This window comes from Plectropomus leopardus, chromosome 18 (genome assembly GCF_008729295.1).
Source record: "Plectropomus leopardus isolate mb chromosome 18, YSFRI_Pleo_2.0, whole genome shotgun sequence".
Lineage (NCBI taxonomy): Eukaryota > Metazoa > Chordata > Actinopteri > Perciformes > Serranidae > Plectropomus > Plectropomus leopardus.
The window spans coordinates 15,265,677-15,293,403 of NC_056480.1; the positions used below are offsets into that span (position 1 = coordinate 15,265,677).

Here is a 27,727-nt window from a genome sequence, read left to right on the forward strand (position 1 = left end):
TGTATTATTATTACTTTATTTAATGTTGTATCTAGGTGGCAGACTCCAGCTGTGGGCACCAGTGCTCAGCAAGTTTTTGAGAATGCAGGGCAGCCTATATGGCACTGCATTATGTTTTCTCCATTTTAGCAGCACCCTGTAATGCATCTAATTTTTTTTAAAACTGCACCCTGGAGAGTATTTTATTCTGTTTTATCTACCACGGTGGCATCCAAGAACAAGAAAGCCCTTTTGTGGCATTTTTTTTTTTCTTAACATTGGGGCACCAAGGGGGCCGTCACCAACCCTGCCCATCCCATCCGCCACCCCTGAGTCCACCAGGGTAATTATTGTTGATCACGATTGTCCTTCAACATAAAACAAACTTCAAGAACTGCCTTTTTCACCTATTTAACCTTGATAAAAATAAGACACCTTCAGTCTCAAGAAGGTACAGATAAACTAGTCCATACATTTGTTACTTCTTGGCTGGATTACTATATGACCTTCCCATCACCACGTTTAAAAGAGGGCATACAATTTTCCTCTATCATCTCTGATAATCATCCAGGCCGATAATCTGTCGACCTCTGATTATTACTTGGGGGAAAAAATTACTTACCTGTGGAAGTGTGTGGAACAAGTAAACTAAATGTTGGCTGAACGTTGTCTTATCCCTAACACATTCAAAAACAAAGTGTGACACACCATATTTCTTTCAACCATTATACAGTTTATTATCCTCTTTTAACATGGAATATTATTGCCGTTTACCTCATGGATAAACATGATCTACAGTCCTATGACACTCATAACTCACAACAAGGCAGCATACTGAAACCAGAATGACGCCTCGCTTTTATAATTAGAACCTCTGATAAGTTTCTGGTTTAAGTCATGAAAAAACCCTTGCATCATGATGCTGACTGAATGGAAGTTTACTTTAACAGGTTTTCATATTTCAAACAAGTTCACTTCCACTCCTGATCCCTTTGAAGTCCACATATCATACTGACATCATCCATAAAAGGTTTTAAAGTCTGAATAAGAGTGTTTTTGCATAACTGCTACAGCAGTCCACTGAGTGAGGCACTGCAAGAAAAGGCACTTTGGTGAATGCTGAGATGCAACAAAACAAGATGATATTAATCTTTAGTCTACACTGACACTGTGTAAATTGCAGTTATGATAATAAGAGGAGAAAATGTACCCTCAAGGAGAAATGTAATAAACAACAGAAACAAAACCAACAGAAGTTCTACAGGCTCTGCTCAGTCCTGGAAGAGGAAGCAGGAAGTCCATATGGGTTATCCTGACATGGAGCAATATATGTTAACCAGGTCAGGATACTTGGAAGCTAGTCTCATTTCAGTTTTATACTTCCCTCTTTATGATAAGTTGTAGTAAAAAGGTTTGGTCAAATCAAGAGGTCACCATAACACAGGAAAGTCCATTTTGCTGAAACCAGGGTCTCTACGCAGCTCCCAGTATGTGTTGTTGCTCACCCACGTGTCGTTGTTAGACTTCCTGCCAACACAACAAAAATGACATGATCATGTTTGAAACATCTCGAAAGATTATCATATTTAAAAGAAATGATACCTTTCAAATATTCAGCAAATAGCATCACTTCAACACTTTGAATCATGCAAAAACAGTATAATAAAATGAAGTTTTTGTCTTGATAATGCTCAGAACATTCTGTGGGCTAGTCTGGAGGAGAGCAGAAAAGTTTTGACTTTGTGACAAACATCTCTCATTATGCCCAAAATACCTGATATGAAAAATCTAGGAATGTAAGGGGGGACTGCATTTTGAATTTTCTGGAAATTAATGAAAGTTAACCCTCTGAGACCTGGGGCAACTGGCTTGATTTCTTTCAAAAACATGGGAAGAAAACAACGGTCAAAAAAAACAACACACAGACACTCAAAACAAGAGGCAGCGCAAGAAGAATGATGTCCATCCGGGTTTCAAAGGGTTAATAAGAAATTGAGCATCTGAGGAGTAATGAGTCCCATTTTACCTAAGAAACTGCTCTCATTGAATGGACAATTACTTTTTTTGTCATGATTAACCCAATAGTTATCTAAAAGGAATCATTTGTATATCAGTTTCTCATTCCATGTTACGCTGAATTTGTTTTGTTTTATTTTTCTCGTTTGTCTCCACAATGAACAAATAATTCACAAGAGGCGAACATAATGATAAATTATGAGGTCATGGGTGTCAACATTTAACAAAAAGTTTTATCAAAACATCCGATGACAAACTCTGACATTACTCATGCAGAATTATCAAAGGCTCATTTATTCACTTGCACGCGCAGTAATTCATGCATTTTACTTTAATCCTAATATTTAAAACCCTTTTGCATGAACAGCGCCTGTGCCCTACTCTTCTGTGGCCAAGACCTTTCACGCATGTGTTTTTAATATTAGAGTTTTAGAGAAAATGCATGTGTTTTGAAAGAACTGAGCATATGACTGGATAAATGAGTTTGTGAAAAGATGTTTTGACAGAGTTTTGCTGTTGCTGAATGCAAACCCTTTTACTTCAATTACTCAATTACTCTCTCCGTTTATGGATTCTTTGTTCACCTTGGAGGCATGTGAGAAGAACAGTTTTCTTCACAAACATAACTACATAACATGGACTGAGTAACTGAAATGCAAATGGTCTTTTGCAGGGTAAAGTCCCCGTTTTGTAAAAAAATAACAAGTCTGCAGACTGTGACGGTCACAGACATTATATCACATGAGACATAATGCTTGCCATCGAGGTGATCTCTGATCATATGCAACACACCATTACGGGAAAACATATGCAAACCCTGTGTCTGACTGCGCACACATACACACAGACAAGAAGTCAGCAGCATACTTGAAAAAGCGTGGCTGGTGTGTCATGTTGTTGTCCTGCAGCACTTTCCTCCTCTCCCTCTGAAGCTGCTCTATCCTCTGTTTCTGCTCCTCGGCTCCTTCTATGTTCCCCTCCTCCAACAGCCTGGGAAAAGAGCACGAAGAGAGTGAGTCAGATAGGAAAACGTAGAAATTTGGTCCATCTGGAGCTGTGCTTCCCAACTTTTTTTTCTTAAGGGGCCCCTTTTCTGTCATTGCGTAAACTGATGAATGCTGGCAAATCAATATATTTATTACTATAACAGTACAGAACAACTGATAAACTGCTCAATTAACTCAAATAGTGAACGCAATAACTGCAGCACGTTAAATGAGCTATTTGGATTAATTTTGAGCAAATCACTCACTAAACTTTCCATACCATTCTCAATCTGTAATATGGTTGGGTTTTTTAAAAATTATTATTAACAATCATACATAATAGGCCTCTTTTTTGACAAATTTAGTGTTTTCCTCTCCCTGACGCTTGGCCATTGTTCTGTTAGCTCCTTGTTTTTTTAAACTGCAGGATAAGGCTGGTAAGCAGAGCGTAAAGGCTCTGTGAATACATTTTGTGTGCAGGTTTTTACTGTGCCCTTATCTTTTTTATGTCTTGAATAGTTATCATATCTTGTAAAATAGCAGATATACTCAGTTTTCTTTACAGAAATTTGTGAAATGCTGAGATATAGGTCAACTGGATAATTGTTTTTTTAAAAAGTTGTCTCAGACCCCTTAAAATCAAGAGGCCTCACAATCTGCCATGAAGTTTTGGCGCCCCCTTGTGGGGGTGAGGACCCTACTCTCACTGTTTCTCCACAAAAACATAAAAATCCTGGCTTTCCCTCACTCTGGGTTGAAATAGCTGTGGTAGTTGCAGCTGACTTTTTGTTCCTGTGCAAACATAGATACTCAGTCTTCCTGTTAATTACTTCTTGAGTGACCCTCAGTGAACCGTTGCTGTTTCCAGTAAGACAAAATGACCACTCTGGTTGCTGGCAATCAGGAATCTGATGGCACACTGCTAGTACACTAGAAACTAAAGGTCCCTTTTGAGCTGTTTGTGCTTCCACTGCATCTGAGGAACCGTGAAGAAAGGCAAATTAGACCTGTGGTGGTTTAAAAAAAACAGCAGTGGTGTTTAAAATTCAGTTTTCACAAATGTGAAAAGAACACAAAACCACCCTGCTGTCATTTGTATTTACTGCTGCATAACTTTAATGCTTGTGTTGGATTTAATGAATGCCACATCAACAAAATTTTGTTTAAAATGCAGGTTTAAAGTTCCATTGTTCCTAAAAAAGGTTATTGATCTCCTAGAAAAGTTGTTCTACTCTCATGTCCCAGTAAGCCATGACAGTGTGACAGTGAGACAGCATGCACGAAACAGTGACCCTGAAACTGAAGCTACGACATGGAAAACAGCCATCGTTAAATTTATTATTTAAACCTGTGGTTTTCCTACTGTGACACCATGCCAAAATGTCTTCTCTGAAAAAGATACTTTGCATTTAAATTGTGAAAACATTTCTAGTAATGTTACAATGATTTTGCTTTTCTTATTTTTACATCTTTGTTGTTGTTTAAATTGAGTAATATACCTGCTAGGGTATTAGGGTTCCTACACATTTCTATCAAAGGATTTTCAAAACACAGGTTTCCTATAGCTTTCCATTATATTTTACCCCATTTCCCTGACTTTAAGTAGTTTAAATAGGTGGACCTATATAGAGATACAGACATACACATAAATGTAAACTTTCCAGGCATTCACAGATAAGCAAACTGCAAACTTTACTTGTTTATTAGACATGCCTGCTACCAAGTTTCCTGTTTCTCTTCTGCCTGACAGCGAGTTTCTACTGCCAACAAAGGGGGCCTGGCTGGGGCAATGACGTAATGCAGGTCTGGTCTAAGTGTATCATGTAATGCTCGTGTTGTTTCAACAATCACGCAGTGCAGCACTGGATTTTAAATAAAAAATAAAAGGCACTTATCTTGCTTCAATGTGAGACATGTTTTGGGATCTTAATGAACATCTTCCAAACTTTTCCAAAACATTCTGTTAATTCTAAACTGTTTCCAGGCCTGGAAACCAGTTTTTCAAATTTTTTAACCTTTTCCAGGAATTTCAGGGTTCAGGGATATTATATCATGATATGAAGCTAGATATCATCATTTTGGATATCGTAATATCGTAATATTGTAGGTGTTGTTTTTTCCTGTTTAAAGACTGACAGAGACATTGCAGTTAAGCCATGTTATTTTCTGAACTTACCAGACAGTTATAGCTGTTCTATTATTTATTTATACCCACATACTCATTTTGTACACATTACTGATGATTATTTATCAAAAATATCATAGTGTTAATATTTTTGCAAAAGCACCAATAGTCCAATTTACAATATCACAGCAATACCAATATTGAGGTATTTGGCCCAGCCCTAAAACTAACTAATTTGGGCATGTTGCAGTATAATAACCTTTATGTGACTGTTATTCATCCAACCTATAACCAGGGTTCCCACACACTTACACTGACAAATTTTAAAAAGCTTTTTATAACTTTTCAAGGAGCCATAAAAAAAATTCAATGACCATTCACAATGTACAAAACCAACTTTGCTCTTTCAAAATCTTCAAAAATGCCAACAATTTAGAATTAGTGGGGCATAGTATAGGTATAGGTATAGAAAATGGCATTCATATGTTAAACTACCATCCCATCTTTTTTTCTCTTATTCAAACATATCAGATTCAAACTATGCAAACCAAATTCCAGCTAGTGGGCATACATGGAGGGAGAGATGGGACGTGGGGATGAGATTAACGTATATGATGGTAAACAAAACATCACAAATCGACAAAAATCAGAGCTACATTACGTCAGAAGCTAGCCAATAGAAAACAAATTTTCTGTTATGTTTCATTACATGGATGGTTAGCCATGGAAGATAACTGTAACAATTCATTTCAATACAAATTCCATGACTTTTCCAAAACTTGAAAGGATCTGACTAATTCCATGATTCTCCCAGGCCTGGAAACCCTTTAACGCATACTAGAACTTAATATATTAATAAGAATAATAATATTACTAAAATAAAATCTGTGAACATAAGAGGGCAATTATTCTCACGCCTCCATTCCCCTGGATTTAAGCTCCTATAGTCTGTTGTCATGGTTACGTTCATATTTAGGACATTTACTGCTTCACACCACACAGGCTCACCCTTACTGGGTCCACAAAATTATGTCTGTTAAAAAATGTTTTGGGCCAGATGGTCTGATTTAAATCCAGTTAGGCTACATGGTCATCTTTAGACCATTAGAGTAGAAGAGTAGAATATATGCTTAAAGTGTGATAAAAGTTATAAAGTAAGAAGTTTCTTAAATGGGTAATGATGATGTCTGTGTCCTGACTAACAGAAATCAACATTACAGACGGATGAGTGCCAACCTCTGGTCCGGCCTGAAGCGTGTGTCTGTGGGGGGCAGCAGAGGTCTCAGGGTGGAGTCCAGCTCATTTAACTCCACCGCCAACTGGGTGAAGCCATAGTACTGGTCTTGGTCCACTGGCATGGGGTCTATAAACACACAAATAGCAGCTGTCACGCCACAAAAAGCTCAGGCTTGTTGTTTGCTTGAAGTGCCCTTGCATTCAAACACTGAAACTGACATTCTCAGCAACCAATCACTCACTTGCTCTCCAGATACACGTGGCAGAAGGTGGGTCTCCTTGAAAAATGGACTCGTGCCATTTTCCAAAGATGGAGTGTACAACTTTTCCATTTGAGTCTGTCACCACACCCTCTATCTCGTTCACTATGGAGCTCCATGACCTTGCCTACAAAATAGAGGGAGATTGTTTGTATGTGTATGATGGAGGACAAATATTATACGAAATCAGAGAGAACATAAATATAAGATTCAAATCATCAGTCAGAGACGCCTTAGTCAATAGAGATTCTCGAGGGAGTCTTGAATTTTTTTGTCAGCCAGTGTTCAGTGTACTTCTGGTAATGTTTCGGTCATCAACTTTTGCTGCAGAGTGAATTTACAGCTGCGGGAATGACTAGTTTAAAGTTCATGTATAACAGCTAAATCTGTGTCAACTGACATAATTCTGAGTCAGGTACAGCAGTTTTGTTTAAGTGTATTGGATTCACCACCAAATGGATTGTCCAGAAGATGGTGCTGTTTGTCCTTTATAGCAGTAACAGTGAGGCATTCTGTTTGAGTCGGCAGCACCTCAGGAGACTGTAGTGATCATTACTTTTACTGTGAAGGAAATATTTCAAAGTTTCTGTTGAGAGGATGATGAAGTTTGCTAAAAGCGACACACGTAATGATTACATGAGTCTGATGGCAGCTCATGTGAATGTGACAAACAATGCTAATGGGGGGGAACCCACAGTAAGAGTTTGGCATGTACAATTAGGTACAATTTGTCTCAACAATGGGACTATACAAGAAATCTGCTGAAGAGCAAGTCAAATCCAACAGGGGCTAAAGAATCCTTGCATTTTTAAGCCATGAAAAACACATTTGTGGAATAAAGATCAGTCTCTGTCACTCATCACTGTAGCACAGACATGGTCAACAAAGACAGTGATTTAATAAAATATCTGTTGTCAAACCTTTACAAATGTGACTTTGCACTGGCAGGCATTGCTGTTGATGTTTTTGATGGACATCTCTCCATAGTGTTCGATCCATCGCTGGCCGCTCAGGATGTTATGGATGCATGAAGTCACTTTGTTCCATTCGTAGTGGTCCTCAAACCTGGAGAAATCACACACAGACACACACACACACACTGCATTAACATGCGTGTTGTTTTATATCAAGTAATTACACTTAATGCCTATACTGTGCACAATGACGTGGACACTCCTAAACATGCAAGAGTGTAAACACTTGTGCACAAGCAATTGCATGCCCACACACAATAAGTGTGTAAGGACTTACGCAGGTAGTGTGACATGAGTGGTTCCCATGGGAACAATTTCCATAGATTTGCCCCAGAATTTATTTTTCCATCGGACATCTAAAAAGAAACGCAGAGCAAAATGACAGGTGAGTGTTAGTGACAATGAAAATTGCTACATTATCTTCATTGAAATCTTCAAGGCTTCATCTGCTCTGTTCAGTAAACAGCTGCATCTTTTTATTAATCAGCTTCCTCATTCATGTGCACAAAGGGAATGCAAACAAGACATCTGCAGCTTCTTTGTTGAATTTAGAGTTTATAAATGAAGTCACATTAGTGTAATCTGCAAAGTAATTTTTTAAAGTATCAATATCAAGCACTTTATCATGCAGTGGAAAGCTACAGCGCGATCAACAAGGCAACACAAGGTGATGCAATCTACATATAAGCCCAGACAGAAAGGAGCTGTTTATTCAAACATGCTCTCTCCTGCTCACCTTGCCAAAAGGTGAAGTTCTTTGAATCGCAGTGACATGCTGACACAGGTGGGTGATGACTCACCTGGGAAAAAAAGTAAAGACATACAAGATGAGATAAAGGCATGTTATCAAAAGCTTTACACAGTAGACACTGTAGCTCAGGAAGTTGTATCATGAATCAGAAAACAAAAGGTGAATCTTTCTGCCAGCCATAAACCATTACTAAATTTATTTTGAGAGTTAAGTATAATTACTGTAAACAAGCACAGCACCAGACAGGTGAATGACAGGTCAGTGCACAACTTCACGCTTGACATCAGTTGCAGCTAGACTGGTGTTTGTGTTAAAAGCATATATCAAGAAGAGGGCGCTATTCTTGCAGTGCACAAGACCTTCATGGATACTGACATGAAACAACCAAACCACGGTGTGACATTTAGATATTCATGCTTAAAAATAGTAAATGTAGCACATGTAACTTATAAATAAATCAGTGGTTCCCAAACATTTTCCTTGTGGGACCCATTTTAGTTTTTAAAAACACTGAGTAAACTGATGACCCCTAACAAAGTGACATATTTTATGGATATTTCATATAATATTCAATGCATAACAATAAGAGCACAAAACAGATGATAAACTTTGCAATTAATCAAAATACTCCACGCAATAACTGCATGAAGTTTGCAAAAAATGAGTGATTTAAAGTAATTTTGAGAAAATTATTTCCTGTGAATATTTTATCAGAGATGGTTTTTCCTGGTTTTATATAATTCCGGTTATATTATCCATTTCTCAAATTTCAACAATCATACACACTTAATAAGCTTATTTTTTGTCAAATTCAGTGTTTTGTTTTCCCTGTCACTTGGCCCATCTTGTATTAAGTCCTTGTTTGTTTTTTGTTTTTTTTTTTACTGCAGGATAAAGCTGTTTAGCAGAAAGTGCAGAACCTGTATAGCATGTCTTCACGTCTTCACCTAACCCTTTATAAACTTTATTCTAAAGTTTATACCTTAAATAATAATCTAAACTTACATAAAACAACAAATTCATAAAGTTGTCTTCACAAAAATAAGTGAAATGCTGGGACATAGACCTACTTTTCTTTTTGTTTTTCCCAAAATTTATCTTACACCTTTAAAGGCCTTGCAACCCCAAATGAAGCTTTGGCGACAACCAAGTTTGGAACCAGTGACATAATTAAACAGTGTGCAAAACCTTGAATTTGTAAGAAAACCTGTTTCAAACATGATTTCAATTATTTTATAAATTACATTCAAAATAGTGTGAAGTTGAAACAGCTTTTATGGATCAAAAAGAATGGGAGAGAATCATTTCTATACAAATTGTCTTTAAATAACTCATTTACAGTAATAAAGTAATCTGCTTACACTGTTTTGGGTCTTTTCATACTTGACAACATATTGGAAAACACTTTAAAACTACATTTATTCTATGTATTTATTACTTTACACCCATGATGCCTTGTCTCATGGAAACCTGTCTGCTTCCAGCTGCCTACTTCCGGCTGGTGCTGAGTGCACAGTGAAATCATAATGGAAAAAATAAAGTAATTTTCTCTCAAAGAAAATGTAATCTCTTTAAAGCTTATGGCTGCTAGTGATGGAGACAGAAAAAAAATGCGCATGAGGAAAGCACCTGTGTTTGAAGCCGCCTGTTATGTGGATTGATAATCCCCGGTCACGTAATGAAACAGCTGTACTGTATTTTGAAACAGTCCAGTAAGATTCATTAAATAGCTTTCCGTTTCATTATTTTATACTGTGTACACATTATTGTATACTATGTAATAAATACAAAAATGCCAAAGAGATGACTTGAGAAATGACAAAAAACAAAATCAGCTATATTAATCAACTGCTTATAGTGAGCAATGTGAACCTGACAGATGAGATCATTCAGTGGTTTTCATTGTATTTTAAAAAGGCCTTGTGAAGTGAAATGAGAAGCACCTTTGAAGGGAGTGAATACCATTCAGTGAATCACGAGTGTGTTGTAAACTGCTTGACCTCTACCTGTTCTGCTATAAACCTGAAGCTTTTATCAGGTCTGTCACACTCGTACGTCTCTCCAAGGACAGGGTTAAAGGGTTTACTTCCTGCTCGATGGTAGGTGGATGCATACGCAGATATTGCAAATGTAGCCACATACACCTGCACAGAAAATCAGAGGGAATTAACTGCATTTGTTATTTTTGTGTATTTTAAGTATTGGCATGTTTGTCTGCATGAGGTTGTGAACATGACTGTGTTTTCATGTATACGTGGATGACGACGCTGTCTTTTGTGTGGACGTATAAACTGTGTATATTCATGACAATTTGAAGCACATGTAAATGAGTATGTCGAGATACGAGTCTTGAGATACAATGTGATATTTTTGTGTCTTTGTACCTTCTCTGTGTCTATTCGAGTATACAGCCTTGTTTTACACTGCCTCCTCCAAACCAGTTATGACTGCGAACTTAGACTACACTAAACTTGATTTTTAAATAATTTTAAACAGTCTTTTATCTTTGCTCCTCTTGCCTGCACTTTTGTTATTTCTAATGATTTCATATTATTTAGAAAATTAATTTCACCTTTTATATCTTGTCTCTTTACTCTTTCATTATAAATCTGTATCCTTTATCATTTTTTGTATTTTATTGCTCTATAAAGCACTTTGAATTGCCCTGTTGTATGAAACGTGCTATACAAATAAAGCTGCCTTGCCTAAGTGTGCATCAAATACTCTCTCTCATCAAAAACTCTTCTAGGAAAGAAGAAAAGACAACTGCAAGCTTCTTGCTTGCAAAAATTAAATATTAAAAAGGCTCTGACAGTGGCGCACAAAGGGCAAAACATAGGAGTAGCTTTTGAAAATCTGTTCAAGGAGGAGCACTGAGCTTGAAATGCATCTTATCAATAAGTTGCTATAGCTACTTTTCTTTTTTATCTTTTTTATTTGCTCATCTCCATTTGTGTGCTTTAGTTAACACATGCACATCAGAAACATTAATAAATCTAATCTTTTTAGATTATGTATGTCATTTTTTTTAAAATTATACAGTAAGTGCAGAAGCCAGTGACTGTTTTGAACATGTGCACATAAGACTGACATACATGGCTCTAATCTTGCTCTTGCAGGTGTGTGTATGTGTGTGTGTGTGTGTGTGTGCGCGTGTGTATGTATGTGTGTGTGTGTGTGTGTGTGTGTGTGTGTGTGTTTTCCTCTCACCATGCGCTGGTAAGGGTCTTGGGTCTGGTTGGCAGTGTCCAGCAGCTCGCTGTACTCCAGCTCCTCACACAGCCTCTGCAGGGTGTTGATTGGCTCATTAAGTTGTACTGGCATGGCCACCTTGGACAGGTCCTTACCGATGTTGTTCCTCAGGATGTTCCACAGGCTCACGCTACTGGTGGGGCTCGGAGAGGGCAGCGTGGAGCGCCGACGAGCCAGGGTCAGTACGCTGCTAACTGAAGGGCAGAAATGTGGAGAGAAGACTGGTGAGACGGGGAAATTAAAACAAAGTGACAGGGGACTGCATGTGTGAGAGCTAAAATAGGAGTAAGGTGGTTACTTCAGTGTGCAGATTGTTTAAAACCAGTGTTGCAAAACTCTGATATTCAAAGTCGAATTGAAATTTGAAATTTTTAAACCCCCTGCAAGCTGCAGCAGACCTGTTTCAGATGATCATTATTGTGTCTGATCATGTCTAAATGCTGTTTGAGAGGCAAATAAGGAAATTCTAGAAGATAATGTGAAACAGTTTGACTGAATGGTTGGGGTCTTTTTAGATATTTTTGAAAATTAAAATTGTTGAACTACTTACACACAACAAAAAATGTAGTAAAATACTGGCTTACTTTCAGCTTTAATACAAAATACTAATCATTTAGTTTCAGAAACCCAAAAAGAAAAGTAAATAAACAAAGACAAAAGCCAAGTAATTATTCTTCTCAGTGACATTATGATAAGGATCCCAACAGATAAGAAAACTTTTGTTTAATAAGGTTCTTTTTTGTTTAACCGGAAACAGCCTGAAATCACCATCGCCAAACTCACCAGACTATAATTAGAATAAAACCAATTAAGGGCTTAAAGACAAACTAAGATGTTTTTTGTGTGTTTTATTGTTTCTGTTGACACTGAACAAGTTGTGTTTTATGGTGATAAAATTACCATTTATTTAATAGGAGTCTGATGGGTTTGGCCATAGTGAATTTAGGTTTTTTTTCATGGTAATCGAAAAAGGGTCTTACTGTTAAACAACAGTCTGCTAAGCTCTTTTAGTGGATGTACATTGATGATGTGGTATTGCCCCGAGTGGTTTCATTGCAGCCTTTTTCATGGCAGCAGCACTCTCCCTTGTCACTGGACCAATTTTAGAAATTATAGCTCAAGTTGATTAGACACAAAAACATGGGAATATTGAAAAATACCAAAGCTACCCTTTAAACAACTAATATGTTAACAGTTTCATTTACCCCTTTCTGTGCATAAGCTCAAATCATACTCTCCATATCTCTCTGTATCTAACCAGATGAGCAACAACGTCTCCATTTGGAGCTGAACAATGTAATTAAATCACAGTTTTGCCTGTTTTGTGTTAGCTGGAGGCAAAGCTTTATGTAGTGAAAATATGAAACTAACACCATCTGCAGCAGTGAATTAATGATGCCTGCACACAGATGCTTTGTCACATACGGTCTGATGAAACATCGCGCTGAGTTTGTAAACACGTCTGGAAGTCGGCGTTGGCAATGTTCAACACATTCTCTTAGCAAGTGAGTAATTTCTATGTTTCCAGATATTTATAATTTATTTGATGCTGACATTCAACTGAAGAAATAAACAAAAGCACTCAGAGGCTTAGTTACAGTCACACTGAAGTGCACTGAGACAGACAAGAACTGCTTCTTCTTGACAGAATAAGGTCTCTTTGTACTTCTCTGCTGAGGGAGTTAATATGTCCTCACACACAGACGCACATGTTGTTACTATATCACGTACCAGAGTTGTGTCTCTCACTGCCTCCCTCGTTGCTGTAGGTATCCATGGAGACGCTGTCACTGACATCACTGATGTACGAGTCATCGTCAGATACCTGGAGATGGAAAATCAATGCTGAAAGGTCAGTTAACGACAAAAGGACAAAAACACATAAACCCAAAAGTCTTGTTTAGGTTTGGGTTTTAGGAGTTATTGGACATCAATCAATTTTCCTGCATAATTAACCCTTTATTAGACCAAAACTTGATTTGTTTGATTGCCGTAATGCTAAAAAAAAAAAAAAAGTAAATAAATCGATTATAATCAGCAATCTTGATAATTAATTTAAAATGTCATTTATGAAGCTAAGATGCAAGAGATTTACTAGTTCCAGCTTCCAAAATGTTAACTTTTGCTGCTTTGATTTGTTAAATTAAATACCTTTGAGTTAAGGACTGTTAGTTTGACAAAACCCAGTAATTTTTTCCAAATTCTGACATTTTTTTTTGGACAAAACAATTAGTTGATTAACATACCGATGCATGTAATTTTAAACACAGAGGAAGAGGATAAAGTAGTAGATAGTGTCTCACCTCATTCTCAGAGGAGGAGGAGGAGAGGAGATACTCCTGAGCATCAAAGAACTCTGATATGGACTCTGGGATAGATGCTCTGCTCTCATTGGACACCTGGTGGACCAATGTGTGGGAGCCCCCTGGACTTTCCTGATGATAATAAGATGTCACATGAGTTAAACTGGCCCTAAGGTGGTCACACAAAACAATGATTTTTGAGTCACAGAGACACTCACTGAGGCATATGCAGTCTTCAAGCCCATGACCTGCACTGGCTGTGGTGCCTGCATGTCGATGGTGTGCCTCAGTCTGTCTCTTTCTGCTACTAGGGAACTAAAGGCTGACTTCAGTGTGACGTGGACTGGAGAGAAGCAAAAGTACAGAGTTGTCATGGAAACTATTCTACCATATGGATGCAAACACTGACAAAAACGCATCTTTCTCTATCCAAATTATATGCGTCTTCTGAGCAGATTTGCAGACAGCTCCAGGAGGGACTCACTGTTGTTAGCCAGCATGCAGAAGTCCTCCTGCAGACGGGACGCGTCTGTGGGCGAGTCTGGGGATTCAGGGCAGACCTCCTGAGTGTTTGACTCAGTGGTGGACAGATTGGGGTTGGAGGCGTGGAGACGAGGGGATTGGGAGGAGATGCAACTTGGGACCTGGTGGACAAAACAGGTTAAGGTGATGAGCTGTAATCCATTATTTTCCATTTACTCTTACCGTTGAATGATTGTTAATTAATTTTAAATAATTACCAAACAGAAAAGCTGCACATTACCTGAAGTGTGGCTTTCGCTTCTTTGCCATTGTTTTTGGATCGCCATCTTCTTGGCCTCTTCTCTTTTTTGGGGATGTCATAATTAGACGCCTATGGTACCAAAAGCAACAGAGACATTACAAGAGAAGAGATTTTTTTTCCAAGTTTTGATGTGATTACTGAAAAAAACTAATGTCTTCATTGGTCTTACATTAGTTCTTCATCATCAGCTACTTTCCTGTTACACCCACAAAGTCTGTCATTGCATTTTCAGTGGATATTATCGCAAGTAACTTTAAAAGGACAGTTCAACCCCATTAAAAAAATACAATTTTCTCCTCTTAACTGTCGTGCTATTTATCAATCTAGATGGTTTTGTTTAGAGTTGGCAAGTGTTGGAGATATCGGCTGTAGTGATGTCTGTCTTCTATCATATACAAATCTTGATGGCACTCAGCTTGTGGTGTTAAAAAAAAAAAAAAATTGAAAAACTCAGCAGAAGTTTATTTCCAGAAATCATGACCCAGTTACTGAAGATAATCAACAGATGGCACTACACCTGTCAACCGCCTAGCAACACTGAGCTAGCTAATGTTACAGCTCAGCTGATAAGGATGCCACTAGTGTTTACACCTCACACTGTCACCAGCATGAGCTTCTTGTCCATGAGTAGATGCACGCTTCCTGCTGCGTGGTGATACAGCTGGCAGGTGTAGATCGAAAATAGTTTCTACATGAAACTGCTAACAACAAGGTCTATGGATTATCATAATGAAGCGGGTTGTGATCTCTGGAAAAAGACATTGCAGTTGAGTTTTTCAAATGTATTTTTTTGGTGCTTTGAGCACCACAAGCCAAGTGCCATCTTGGTTAATTATATTTAAGAGGAGGAAGACATCTCCATGGCTCATACCTCCAACACTGAATAACTCACATCAAAACAATCTGGTTTGATAAATTACACTACAGGTAAAAGGAAAAATATGTATTTTGGATTTTGTGGTGAATAAAGTTTAATAAAAACACCTCTAAATGTTGCACCACGGCTGACTTAATCTGTGTTCCTGTGCTTACTTGTAGTGCACTGATGGCTGGGGCTGAGTATGTGCGGTGGAGGACCTCCATGCTCTTCAGCAGCAGGTTGAGTTCAAGCAGGTACGATTCACATTCCTCCAAGTCTACGAGAAAGAAAAATTATGAGAGATTATTGATGAGAGACAAAACACAACATGAAAGATTCACTGCAGCAAGATACAGTATTAAGGGACTATTGAAGAGACAATTTGTGAGCAGAGAGAAATAGAAAAAAAAACAACCTTTGCAGCACTTGTCCATGTCCTCTGAAGAATGGAGCCAAGAGCTGACCTTGGCCTGGTGGACTGATGACTGCTTAGGAAGAGTACCCCTCTGATTTAGTGGCAGAGAGAGATAAAAGAGTGTGAGTCATATGCAGCCTCACTTGACTACATTTCTACTCTGTGAAATCTTAGGGAACAACGACTTCTACAAGCAAACAAACTTACTTTTCTAAGGGAGTCATTGAGGGAGGGGGAGGACGAGGCGTGGGGGTTGAAGAGGTGCCTCTCGTGGGGATACATGGCAATCTCATTCTGCCGAAACACGCGGTGATGACGAAGCTTTGACACCCACTCCTCAAACAGCTCTGGAGACTTCACCTGGGTGTCACAAAGTCAAATTAGGAGCAATAACAGACAGCTGCTGCGAGTGTCTTTGTATGAAACAGAAAGAGTGAATGAGAAAGACAGTGTGTGGGTGTTGATGCATTTGCATGTACTCTGAGAGATGTCACTGAGCCGTTGAATGCCACAAAAGTTAAGGTTGTTAATGCGAGTGTCAGGAGTTACCTTTAAGTGATAGATGTTGTCCTCTGTGTCCAGGTCGATGCACATGGCTTTCTTCTTGATTGACATGACAGAGAGGCCAACATCAATGCAGCCATGAAGCTTTCCCTTCTTCAGCTGTGAACATAACACTTTGTTAGTGCATGTCTGTATGAATTGAAATCGAGAATGGAAGACAGATGGCGCTCTTGAGGAAATACCTACATCTGCTCCACGCTTTGCATACTTCAGGATGCCCTTTTCCAATACAAAGTATCTCTAGGTGGGAAAAAATCAAACTGAGTCAATATTTATCACAAGAATTACACAGTTTTTAGTTCTTTGAATCACAGGTTTATTGCACTTTTTGCTTATGTAATAGTTAAAAACACCAATAAAAAAAGGTATGCAGACAATGTACCGTCAAGCACCAATAACACCACTTTTCCCTTTAACCTTCCATTCAAATTTCATAACCGCAGTGATGAAATGAGTTATCAGCAGTATGGATGATGACATAGCAACAGCTTACAAGCACACTTTGCTCACTTAAGGTTTACAGTAAAAAAGAAAACACTGATAAAGCATTTTTCCAGTACTTGAGACTTCCTTACTGGTTAAAATACTGTCTATTCAATCATGTTGCAAGGCAAAACTTTCCAGGTATGCATGAGCACAGAGAAGAGGGGGAGGAAGATGAGTCAGGGTTACAGTATTATCGGCTTGGAATAAAAAGAATGGAAAGAAGGAAATACAGAGGACTATAATGGTGAAGAGGAGGAAATGCGGAAATAGCTTGAGGTATTAAAAGACAGAAGGTCAGAACTCTAGGTAGACATTTAGGGAGGACTGAAATCATTGCTCGCTAAATCTTGGTATGATCAGGAAACTATCACAACTAACACCCATGTACAGTCTTGCTCTAAAATCGCCATATTTCTTTGTCCAAATGGCATGTGATGATTACAGTAAAGAATATTAAATAGTTAAAAAGTCTGCTTTGGTCCAGAGTTTAAAAGCACCACAGAGCCTTTATAGCCTCAAAATATGAGCAAACTGCTGACACCCTTTGTATCAAAAGCAGAGTTCAGATTGAAAATAGCTCTGTGGTTTGATAAAAGGCAGCAGTGTTCTATAATAAAATGTGTTGCAATGCTGTCTTGGGCTGCTGAGGTGCTCACCTTATGCCACCCCTTCATGGGCCACTTCCTCCTCTTGAGCAGGAAGCCCTCCTGTCTGTCAGGCTCCTGCATGCTGGCAGGAACCCCCCTGAGCCCCTCCACAATCTCCCAGCTGTCCTGAAGGGAGACACAGGAGCAATACTGTATGAGTTAGACAGACATCTCCCTTAAAATAACAGAGGCATAACAAAGTCTAAACATGTCAAAACAATACACCTATCATCATCATCATCATCATCATCATCATCATCATCATCATCACTAGTACCATTTCAGTGGAATACTGTTGTGACTTCAATACCAGCCATTGTAAAATAAGAATTGTTGCACTTAATGCATTCTTTTGTGTTTGTGTTTTTTAGGAATAGTTTTAAGAGATTGCTTGGATCTTTTGAAGTGGTGTTATATGAGGTATCTATCCGTAGTTAGTGTATAACCTACAGTAGATGTCACGTCAACAGTTTAGAGAAGCAGAACGAGGTCTGACTCAGATGATAAGCAGTGTATTGCTGTGGGTGGAGTCAGCAACTAAACATTTTTCAGTCCCCCCCCCCAAAAAATATCAATATCAGTTTAAGTGTACACTATACTTATAATATTTTAACCACTTTAACTTAACATCAGACAGTGATTACCACCTGGGAACAGTCACGGCTCCCTGGAATCAGCTGTCTGATGGAAAGGTAAAGCGCTGTATATACTCGCAGTATGTCAGATGATACTGAAACTGATACTGATATAAATTATATATTTTTATTTTATTGGACAGATTAAACATGTTTTGCTGCTGCCCCCCATCTGCAGCAGAACATTGCTTTTATATCTTCACTCCTGCCTGCCTTTTCGAACTGGGGGTGTGCCGACAGACATTTACCATCGCTAGTAAACTGACTATGGATAAGTACCTCGTACAACCCCCTTCCAAAAAAAATCCAAACTTTCCCTTTAATGATTGGTCGAAGAGAACCCCTTAACAAATGTATCAATTTCAACAGTTGCATCCAGACAACAAATATGCAGACAAGCATACACACGCACAGTAAAAATATTTAGCCTGATTCATTTAACTTGAGCACATCTGCAAGACCAGCTGATATCACCTGAAGAAAAACTAACGGCTAAAGTGGCTGCTGGCACTTTTTGCTCACACAGCAAAAACTCACATACTGTACATTAAAGTACCACACACACACACAGACACACACGCACACAAACCTGGTTACTTTCGTGCTTAGAGGAGCCGCTGCTGTCACTGTGAGTGGGCGACGGCGACGTCATCTTTTTGCGACTTGACTGCTTTCTGCCCACCGTTGTTTCGTTTCTGTGGAAACTGCAGCAACAGAGATCACAGCAGAGCCGCAAGGAGCATCACTCTGACCTTTGAAGGCCACGCCACAACAGTCAGCACTGCAGAGAGAGGTTAGAAATGAACTGATGTCAGAGCAGCACAAAGGTTATTTTAAAGAGAACGTAGCAGAATGCAGACCGATAAAAATAGAGAGGAATTACTTACTCACTTTGTGTCTGACTAGGTGTGCGCAGCACAATTAAGGACAAGAAATCCCCAAAGTCAAAAGTATCTTTGTTTTAAGGAAGCTAGACACAAATATCCAGAAAAAAACATATGAAAGACTAATAGTTCTTTATCGTGAGCTCTCACGCACACATAGTTCAGGGTTCAACTTGCACCATATGAATGCAGATGTGTTCGCATTGATGTCTGGCTTTGTTTGGACTGTGATACTTTTGAGATAAGTTCACACAAAGTCAAATAAATGTTGGAAATCAGTGTCTACAACCGTGGTGGTGCCAAACAAGTTTAATGATCAGAGGCCCATTTGTGAACAAGCATGTGAACATCAGGAAAACGGACAAAAACTCCCATTAGAATGTGTAGAGCATCATACAAACATTGAAAAATAAAAAAAAAATTGAAAGTTATGACTCCAGAAGCTATTTCTACTTCAATGTGCCAGACGCAACTTAAATGCCCACGCAAAGTATGTCCAAAACCTATTGCTAACAACAAGCAGCTCATAAACATTAAAAGCTCACTTTATGTGCACGCTGCAAAATTGAGAACTGGACCCTTGCTGCTTCACCATTAGCTGGTTTCAGCATTTCTAACTTCCTCTGCCTCTCCAGCCTCCTCCAACTGTATCAGCATTTTAAAATTCAAAGTGAATTTTGAATGTACATTTCAAGTGTTGATCATATTTTGTGCATCTGAAGCTCAAGCCAGGAGGCTTGTGAGGACACAGACGGTCTATGTCAAGCTTTGTCTAATGTATATGTTCAACAATTTGCTGTCATAACTTTGTAAAGTTCTGTAAACCAAAAGTAGTATTTCAAAACAACCACAATATAAAGTAAGAAAAAAGTTTGTTTTGCTTTACACCTTTATTGAGTTTTAAGTTCTGTCTCTCTACATAGCTACAGATATGCACAGCACATGTTTGTGGCCGTATGGGGTGAGCACCGCCAAGAACACTGTATTCTCACTGTGATGTAACATTCATTCCTCTCTTCGCCACAAATGACATGCCCCAACCTCGCTGTGTATGTTATACCTCTATGTGTGCTTTAATGCCACTCCCTTTGTTGATACTGTCAAAGAATAACCCCGGGCATGTTTACAGAGACATGTACTGTAAATGTGAGTGGGGCACATCCCAGTCTGGTGGATTAACACAGTGAGGGAATGCCTGTGTCCTTTATCTGTGCTAGCATGCAAATTTGTGTAAAACACTAGGATTTTAAGCGCGCTGCAAACTAAGTACATGCTCTGCAAACTGTTTGGTGGTTAGACTATGTGTGTGTATTCTGTGGTTCCCCAAGGCCTCGCTTAGAGCCAGTACCATGCCCAGGACGTGAGTCATCAACAGGAAAGAATGTGCTCTGTGCTTTGATACCCCTGACACACCATAACACACAGCTAGCTACAGTCAACACTGGGCTAAAAGAGGCCTGAAACACATGGACGGTCCACTTACTTCACGGCTCTGGTGCACAGACTAAAAGGACAGCTAGCGTGTCTGAGTAGGCTTCAAATGATTAAGTTTAGGAGCTCAGATTAGCTCATCAAATCATTGTGTTTGCACTTTTCAGGTTGTGACATGTCTGGCATCTGAAGTTGCATCGGAAGATGGCTGTAAGTCAAGACCAGGAATTCACTGCACATAACTTCTGCATATCTACACATGTCTGTGTGTTGTCTAGATGAAACAACAAAAGGTGCATCCAACCATAAAACATAACATATTTGGCATGTAGCTGTGGGAGCTTAGGGTCTGGATGGTAAATTTGCAGCTCTGACTGAATTTGAAGAACACAATCTGGAGAACAAACACATTAAGCAGTGAGTAAATTAGTAAGGGCAAGCGGCATTAAAAGGGGTAGTTGGGATTTTATGAAGGGGAGTTTTGTGAGGTACTTTTCCACAGTCAGCGTATTAGCTACAGAGAATGGCATTCAGCAGTTTGGAGAAACAGACAGGAGTAATGTCACGGAAGCTAAGCAATGCAGTGCATGGACAGGGGCAGTTTAATTGTACACTGTCACCTATTTAGAATATTTTACCACTTTACCTTGCTGTCCTACAGCTTTTGATGACTTAAAGCCATTATCCATGCTATTTTCAATGCCAGACTTCATTTACAAAACAGTAATTTTACCTGTAAGAACACAAGAGCCGCTGGTCTGCAGCTGCTTTGGTCAGTTAGTTTGTTTGCATTATTGTGTGACTTTTATGTTTTAAAGGGTAAGTTCAGATTCACTGAAGTCACAAAATGACGCAAACAAATCAACTGATCAACACAGAGGCAGACACATAGCACAGACCAGACATGTCCAAAGTCTGGTCAGGGGGCCAATTGTGGCCTGTCAAACCGATTTAAAATGGCCTTTGGCTTGCCTTTCAAAATACATTTCAAGATGAACACAATATTGGTTAATTAAGGAAGATCACTTTTCAAATATTTTCATTCCCCTCACGATGGCAGGACAATCACACAGTTTTTAAACAAGCATCAAGTAGGAGCTATGTGGGCGTCACCAATACGTTTTTTTTAACAGATGGTAGACAAGCAAACTAACAGTTACCTAACACCAGATATTTCCAGCAAGGTAGAAGACATGGCCATGGCAAAGGAGCGTACAGTCAACAAGGGTACCCGTATGGTGGAAGGTTTTTTTTCACATTATCTAATCTGGCCCCTGTTCAAAAAAGTTTGAACACCCTTGTTGGAGACTGATATACTTCTTTTCTAAGGAGACTTAATTATGTTTTGCTGCTGCCCCCATCCACAGCAGTACACTGCTATATTTACATGGCAGTACTCCTAGCTGCTTCTCCAAACTAGCGGCTTGCAGATCACCATCTACAGTACGTAAAAGACTGAATTTGTATTAGTATCTCATATAACCCCACCTAAAAAAAAAAAGAAGAAAAACTATTCCTTTAAACAGAACTTTACATAACACACTCGGCCCTGCCTTCCATTCTTCAGCCTTTTCCCTTTCACACAACATAGCAGAAAAGTATACAATGAAACACTTCCTTTAAACAAAACCTCAATCTCTGCAAAGATTTAGCCTAGTTTGAGGTCACAACACTTCCTAACTTTCACTTGTGCAAAAAGCTGTGTATTAGTGCAGAATGCTATCTGCCAGAGATGAACTGTAAAATCTGTAAATGAAGCTGGGACATGTCAGTCCCCAAACATCCAACTGACTGCCCCACTTACCTCGGCTGAGTGATTACTGTAGTATTGTACACCGCCAAGCCTCATGCACTGTAAGACTAGAAGCGCTGGGGTTTTGCCTTTAGCTTTACGTAATAGGAGTCAATCATTAATAGCACAACACCTTGTAAATGATCTGTTAAGATGGAAAGGGGTCATTCTGACAGCAAGGGCCAATGCCACAGACTCACAAGGCCTGAATGAGGGAATAAAAGGTTTAAAGGTGATGGAAGTTACGGGTTTATTTACTTTCTTTAACATGTGTCAGCATTCATGAGATCAGCTGATGGGAGGGAGGAAGAGAAAGACTACATGCACACAGGAAATTCATTTGTTTTGTCCGGATGTATGAAAGTGTGATAACAGTGGGTCTAGATGGGACATTATGAGGTTGAAATTGTGTACGAGTGCTGTATGCTCCAACTATAAACCCGTATAAACTTGTGTACGCACAGTAACTTAATCTACCTTGGGTATGCTCTTTGTTTTGTTTTTTTCCCTCTAGCATATTTTCTCTTTCATTCCACTAAAGGAAAAAGTACCTAAACGTCACTCTTTATGATGGGACTTAAAACCAGTTTCTGAGCACAAACCTGCTTAATGCCAGAAGACAAAAGCAAAGATACAAATGTACAGAAGAGTGGAACCTTTTCCTCTATTTGGCAGATTCCCAGCTACCAACCAAGTGGTCAGCCTCCTAAAATGGTCAGCGCACAAACCACCGGTGCCTCCTCAAAGCTTCCATATGACAAACTTTGTGCACAAGCAGAAAGGCACTTCAGAAATGCTGATTTTAAATGCATCATTCAACCAAATCTCAGACAAGATTAATCCAACAAGTTGTTAAGCACACCACAGTTACAGGCAACACATATTGTGAAGTCATCAAAAGCCCTATGGCGTTCACGAAGTCTCATCTGTTGTTTGCCAGTTTCCATGACAGGATGTCAAGACGACTGAAGTCTGAGGAATCATCATGCTGGAGTTTCCAGTCCTTGCATGACAAACACCAAGACATTGTCTTAACAGCCAATCCATCTGCTTTCTGCCTATACGCATTTCAACAGCAGGACTGCCATCAGCCCGACAGTCCACATAGTTGTGTATCCTCTCCATTACTGGCTGACTGGTCCTGCAAAAAGGTCCTCACAGATGGCCAATCTGCCTCCAATAAAGCGTCAGAATCTTCCGGTAAAGCCTCTTCACAGAATTACTGGGATAAAGCTGTGCATGAGCCGCTGATTATCAAACCGAGAGCCGGCTTAAAATAGACGCACATCTGGCAATATTATCTGGCTACTTCATACGTCAACACCCAAATTTTACAAAGTAGAGAAACTGATGTGTGGCAGCATATGTTGGTGGCAGTAGCACTTAGCTTATTTGACCTGTGACTTGATCTTTTAACAGTATTTTTTTATCTGAAAGTAATACAGTGCCAGTATTTCCTGTATGCTGGCAGAGAAAAAAACATGATATGATGAAAGAGGTAAAAAGCAGCCCCAGTATGCCATTCAGAAGTCAATTATTTTCCTGTGCACTCAGAGAGACAGAAAGAGAGCCAGCTTGAGAGGCAGTGTGCCCATAGATTCTTGACCGATGTATTTTTGAAAAGCTGCATCACAAAAGATGTCTCTCCGTCTCCTTCCTGCTGAGACAAGGGACACTTTGTATTACTGCTCAATCACAGGTTGCTATGGATACAAAAAAGGCAAAGGCAAGAAGAAATCCAGTTTGTTTGTTCTTTATGGAAAATCTGAGAGCATAAAACATGGGGCTATTTATAGTTACCAGCAGAAACATGATTTCACATGTGTGTTGGTGTCGACCAGTCGGCGTGGCTGGAAGTAGGACACAACATCCTGTAACCTTTTACAACCATAAGCAACACAGGCAGGTTATTCTCAGAGTGGCCACTTGGTATGTTATTCAATGTTCTGTATTTACCAGCTTTTAAGTGGGTGTTTGTAAAGGGGAGAGTGACATAGAGATAACTGAGTGAGTCACATCAGCCATGCTGGATGTTTACACCCCGAGATGTTGCAACAAGAATGAACATTTCGGCTGAACTGTAATCAGGTGACTTCATTCATTCCTCCTGCGTTGGCTTGAGATCATGACGAGCGTTGGGATCAGCCTGTAGCTTTCCTTAAACTCAGTAGAGATTCAGTCTCAGTGTCTTGATCAAGGGCTTTGGACCCATCCAAAACATCGGTCTGAACCCAGATTGTTGGACCACATATAAATATGCCAGTTATTTTCTAGATTACTTGTTAAGTCTATAATCTGTCTAAAAAAATCTGAAATATGCATCACAAGTTCCAAAGCTCAAAATAACATCTTCAAAATCACTTATTTTGTCCAACCAACAGTCCAAAATCCAAAGACCCTTTCATTTACAATCATAAATGACAAAGAAAAGCAGCACATTCTCTCATTTAAGAAGCTGGAACCGGCAAATGTTTCATGCTTTTGCTTGAAAAATCACTGACACAATTAATCGACTACCAAAATAGTAGATTAGTCGATCTTTTCGACTAATCATTGCAGCTCTAGTTGCAGGGAAGCCTCTTGGTACTTCTACTCTGGGTTGCAACTAATAATTTAACATTTCTACAAATTATTTGGTAATTATTTTCTCAATTCATTGATTTATCACTCGATGTGAGACACATTAGAAATTTCCAGAGCTCCCTCTGACTTTGTCAAAAGTTGTTTTTTTTCTAACCAACAATCCAAAACTAAAATATAATCAGTATAAAATGAGATACAACATCACAAAGACGATGCTTATTCCCAAGCTGGAACAAAATCAGTTTTGGCATTGTTGTTTAAAAAGTGTCTACGATAAATTATCAAAATAGTTGCATATTTTTTTGGACTTATCAAGTACTCAATTAATCATTTCAGCTCTAAATCTGACTACTGAACTAGACAAAAAGTAACTGTCAGAAGTTCATATACAGCAGTGGTTCTCAACCAGGGGTGCAGGGAACCCCAGAGGTCCTTAAGAGGCTCCAGGACTTCTGGGGTCCCCAAGAAAAATTGGAAATATAAATTTTCAAACTTTATTTTACTACAGAACTGAGCCTAATGTGAGTAAGAGTCATAATAGTGACTATTTGGATCACAACTTTTACTTCCTCCACAATTTTCTCTTCAATTGTTGATGATTGTGCTGCAACTAAAGATTATTTTCACAATCAATTAATCTCTCCTTTATTTTCTCAATGATTTGATTAATCATTTTGTCAATAAACACCAGGAAATACAAAAACATTCCTTGTGTAATTTCACAGAGCCCAGGTTGACCTTCAGTGCTATATTTTGTCCAACAAACAGTCTGAAAATGCAAATTCAGTTTTTTTATCATTTGTGACAGAGAAAAGCATCAACTTCTCTTCACAAAATGTTAAATCCACAAATGTTTGGTTATTTGCTTAAAATTTATTTAGAGAATTATTTAATTTAATAGGAATTCAAATTTAATATATGTTGTATTCTCTTCCAATATTTTCTGCAAAGTAGAAATGTAGTCATTATCTGAGGCCATTACAGCTTTGTAATGTTACCAGTTTAGATATGTTAATAACAACTTTCAGGGCTACAGTTGTGTTTACTCTAGCTTGGGTATGTCTGTTGATGTGTGCCCACGGGCAGTCTGTGAATGGCACGGAGATAGTGATGCCAGCACCATTCATGCATACAGTGATGCTGTCTGGATTAAGGGGTGCTAGGCCAAGTATCGATTTACAGTTTAATGAAAACAAAGCCACTCAAGCACCACAAAAGCCTGAAGTAAAAGCACCAAGGGGCTCATCATTTCACTAATTAATAGGGAAGCAATCAACAATTACTTTAATTCTATAAATAAGATTGAAGTTGAATTATTCAAATGCCTTGTTTTGACCGACCAATAGTCAGATATTTAATATCATTAAAGCCTAAGAAAACACAATGAGATGTTTCGTAAGAAGCCTAATCATCAGTCATGTCACATGGATAAAATGACTAATTGGGTAAAGAATGGAACAGCTAGAACAATCCGTTAAGTTCAGAAAATTGCATCACTTTACTGTAATGCAGCCGTAAAAACAGGAAAAGACAACACATCAGAAATTTCCATATCTAAAATCTAACAAGACAACTAGTCTATATCATGGTATAAATAAAGGCTACTACCCAGCCCTACAATGAAACAATGTTTTCATTTGGAAAATAGTGGAAAATGTCCAAGATGACAATTTCAAATGTCTTGGTTTGTCCAATTACCAGTCCATTACCTAAACATATATAATCCAATACATTTGAAGCCTAAGAAAATGAGCAAATATTCTTTATTGTCACCTTTTACTAATTTCTTTTGCAATTTTTGGGAAATTCCTTGCCAAGTTGGTCATTACCCTTTTCCCCATGTGTAGGCCTATAAAAAAAGGGTAAAATAGCTTATGAAATGTATCTGAAAACAGCACAAGTAAACTGATGTTGAGCCAGGTTTGTAAGGGTTAAACTATTTTATATCAGAATTATCCCCAAGAAAGTTTTTGTTCAGTGATTAATCAACTTAGCTAATACGAAATGTTGCCTCCTGAAAAACATACTGTCCTCTGTAGACTACATGTAAAACAGACAGCAACTTTGAGTGAGTGTCTCCCATCAAATAAAATATGAAAGTAGCATTTTCACCATAATCTCAATATTCAATATGTAGGCTTCACAATATAGAAATGCAAGAATATGTGTTTGCTTCTGCCTTAGGATGATGTCAGCACAGCCACCAACGCGGATTGGTTAAATGAAATAGTCATTAATGGGGACAAACTCCACGGGGAGACACCACAGGTGTCCCGTTTAAATTCACAGCCCTGCTCAGTTCCTGTTGCCAACAGTCAACACAGCAATTCAAACTTGTCAGCGCAGACAAAATGTCCAATATATCCCATGTGGTCGTGAACCCTGCGCTCATACAGCCTCGATACAACCCAAACATCACATCAAACCCGGCACGCGGAGGCTTTCACACACCAACTCGGCACCAAATGTCACGAGGAAGTCCATTAATAATTCTATCGAAAGCGATAATTCACTTGCGCGAGACACGCTCAGCTGGAGCCACGACACTGTCAACTCTGCCGCTCAGTTCAACCGGAAGCCAGGCAAAAACAGCAAAAACACAAACACAATTTTACACGCGTAATGAGTAATAATGACAGAAAATACTTACGGTTCTGTGGTGAAAGCTACAGCATCCTATCCTAGAAGTACAGACATGGCTCACAGTACCTGGTTTTACTGCTCCTCGTTACAATGCCGGAGCTATGTGGAGGAGGAGGGGTCTG

The 27,727-nt window shown here is 38.9% G+C and overlaps 1 protein-coding gene across 1 annotated transcript; it reads right to left on the minus strand.

The window, feature by feature from the left end:
• Nucleotides 1–691: 691 nt before the first annotated feature.
• On the minus strand, nt 692–27,701 carry LOC121957535 (oxysterol-binding protein-related protein 3-like). Its single transcript, XM_042506156.1, has 22 exons — nt 27,613–27,701; nt 18,862–19,053; nt 17,647–17,763; nt 16,691–16,744; nt 16,490–16,603; nt 16,148–16,300; nt 15,941–16,031; nt 15,699–15,802; nt 14,646–14,735; nt 14,367–14,526; nt 14,101–14,225; nt 13,883–14,014; nt 13,311–13,404; nt 11,538–11,773; nt 10,334–10,471; nt 8,313–8,376; nt 7,854–7,932; nt 7,523–7,667; nt 6,585–6,729; nt 6,343–6,469; nt 2,863–2,985; nt 692–1,506 (listed from the first exon to the last, which is right to left on the minus strand). Exons 2-22 carry the CDS (start codon nt 18,922–18,924, stop codon nt 1,410–1,412), a joined length of 2,451 nt encoding a protein of 816 aa, XP_042362090.1. The 5' UTR covers nt 18,925–19,053; nt 27,613–27,701; the 3' UTR covers nt 692–1,409.
• Nucleotides 27,702–27,727: the final 26 nt, after the last annotated feature.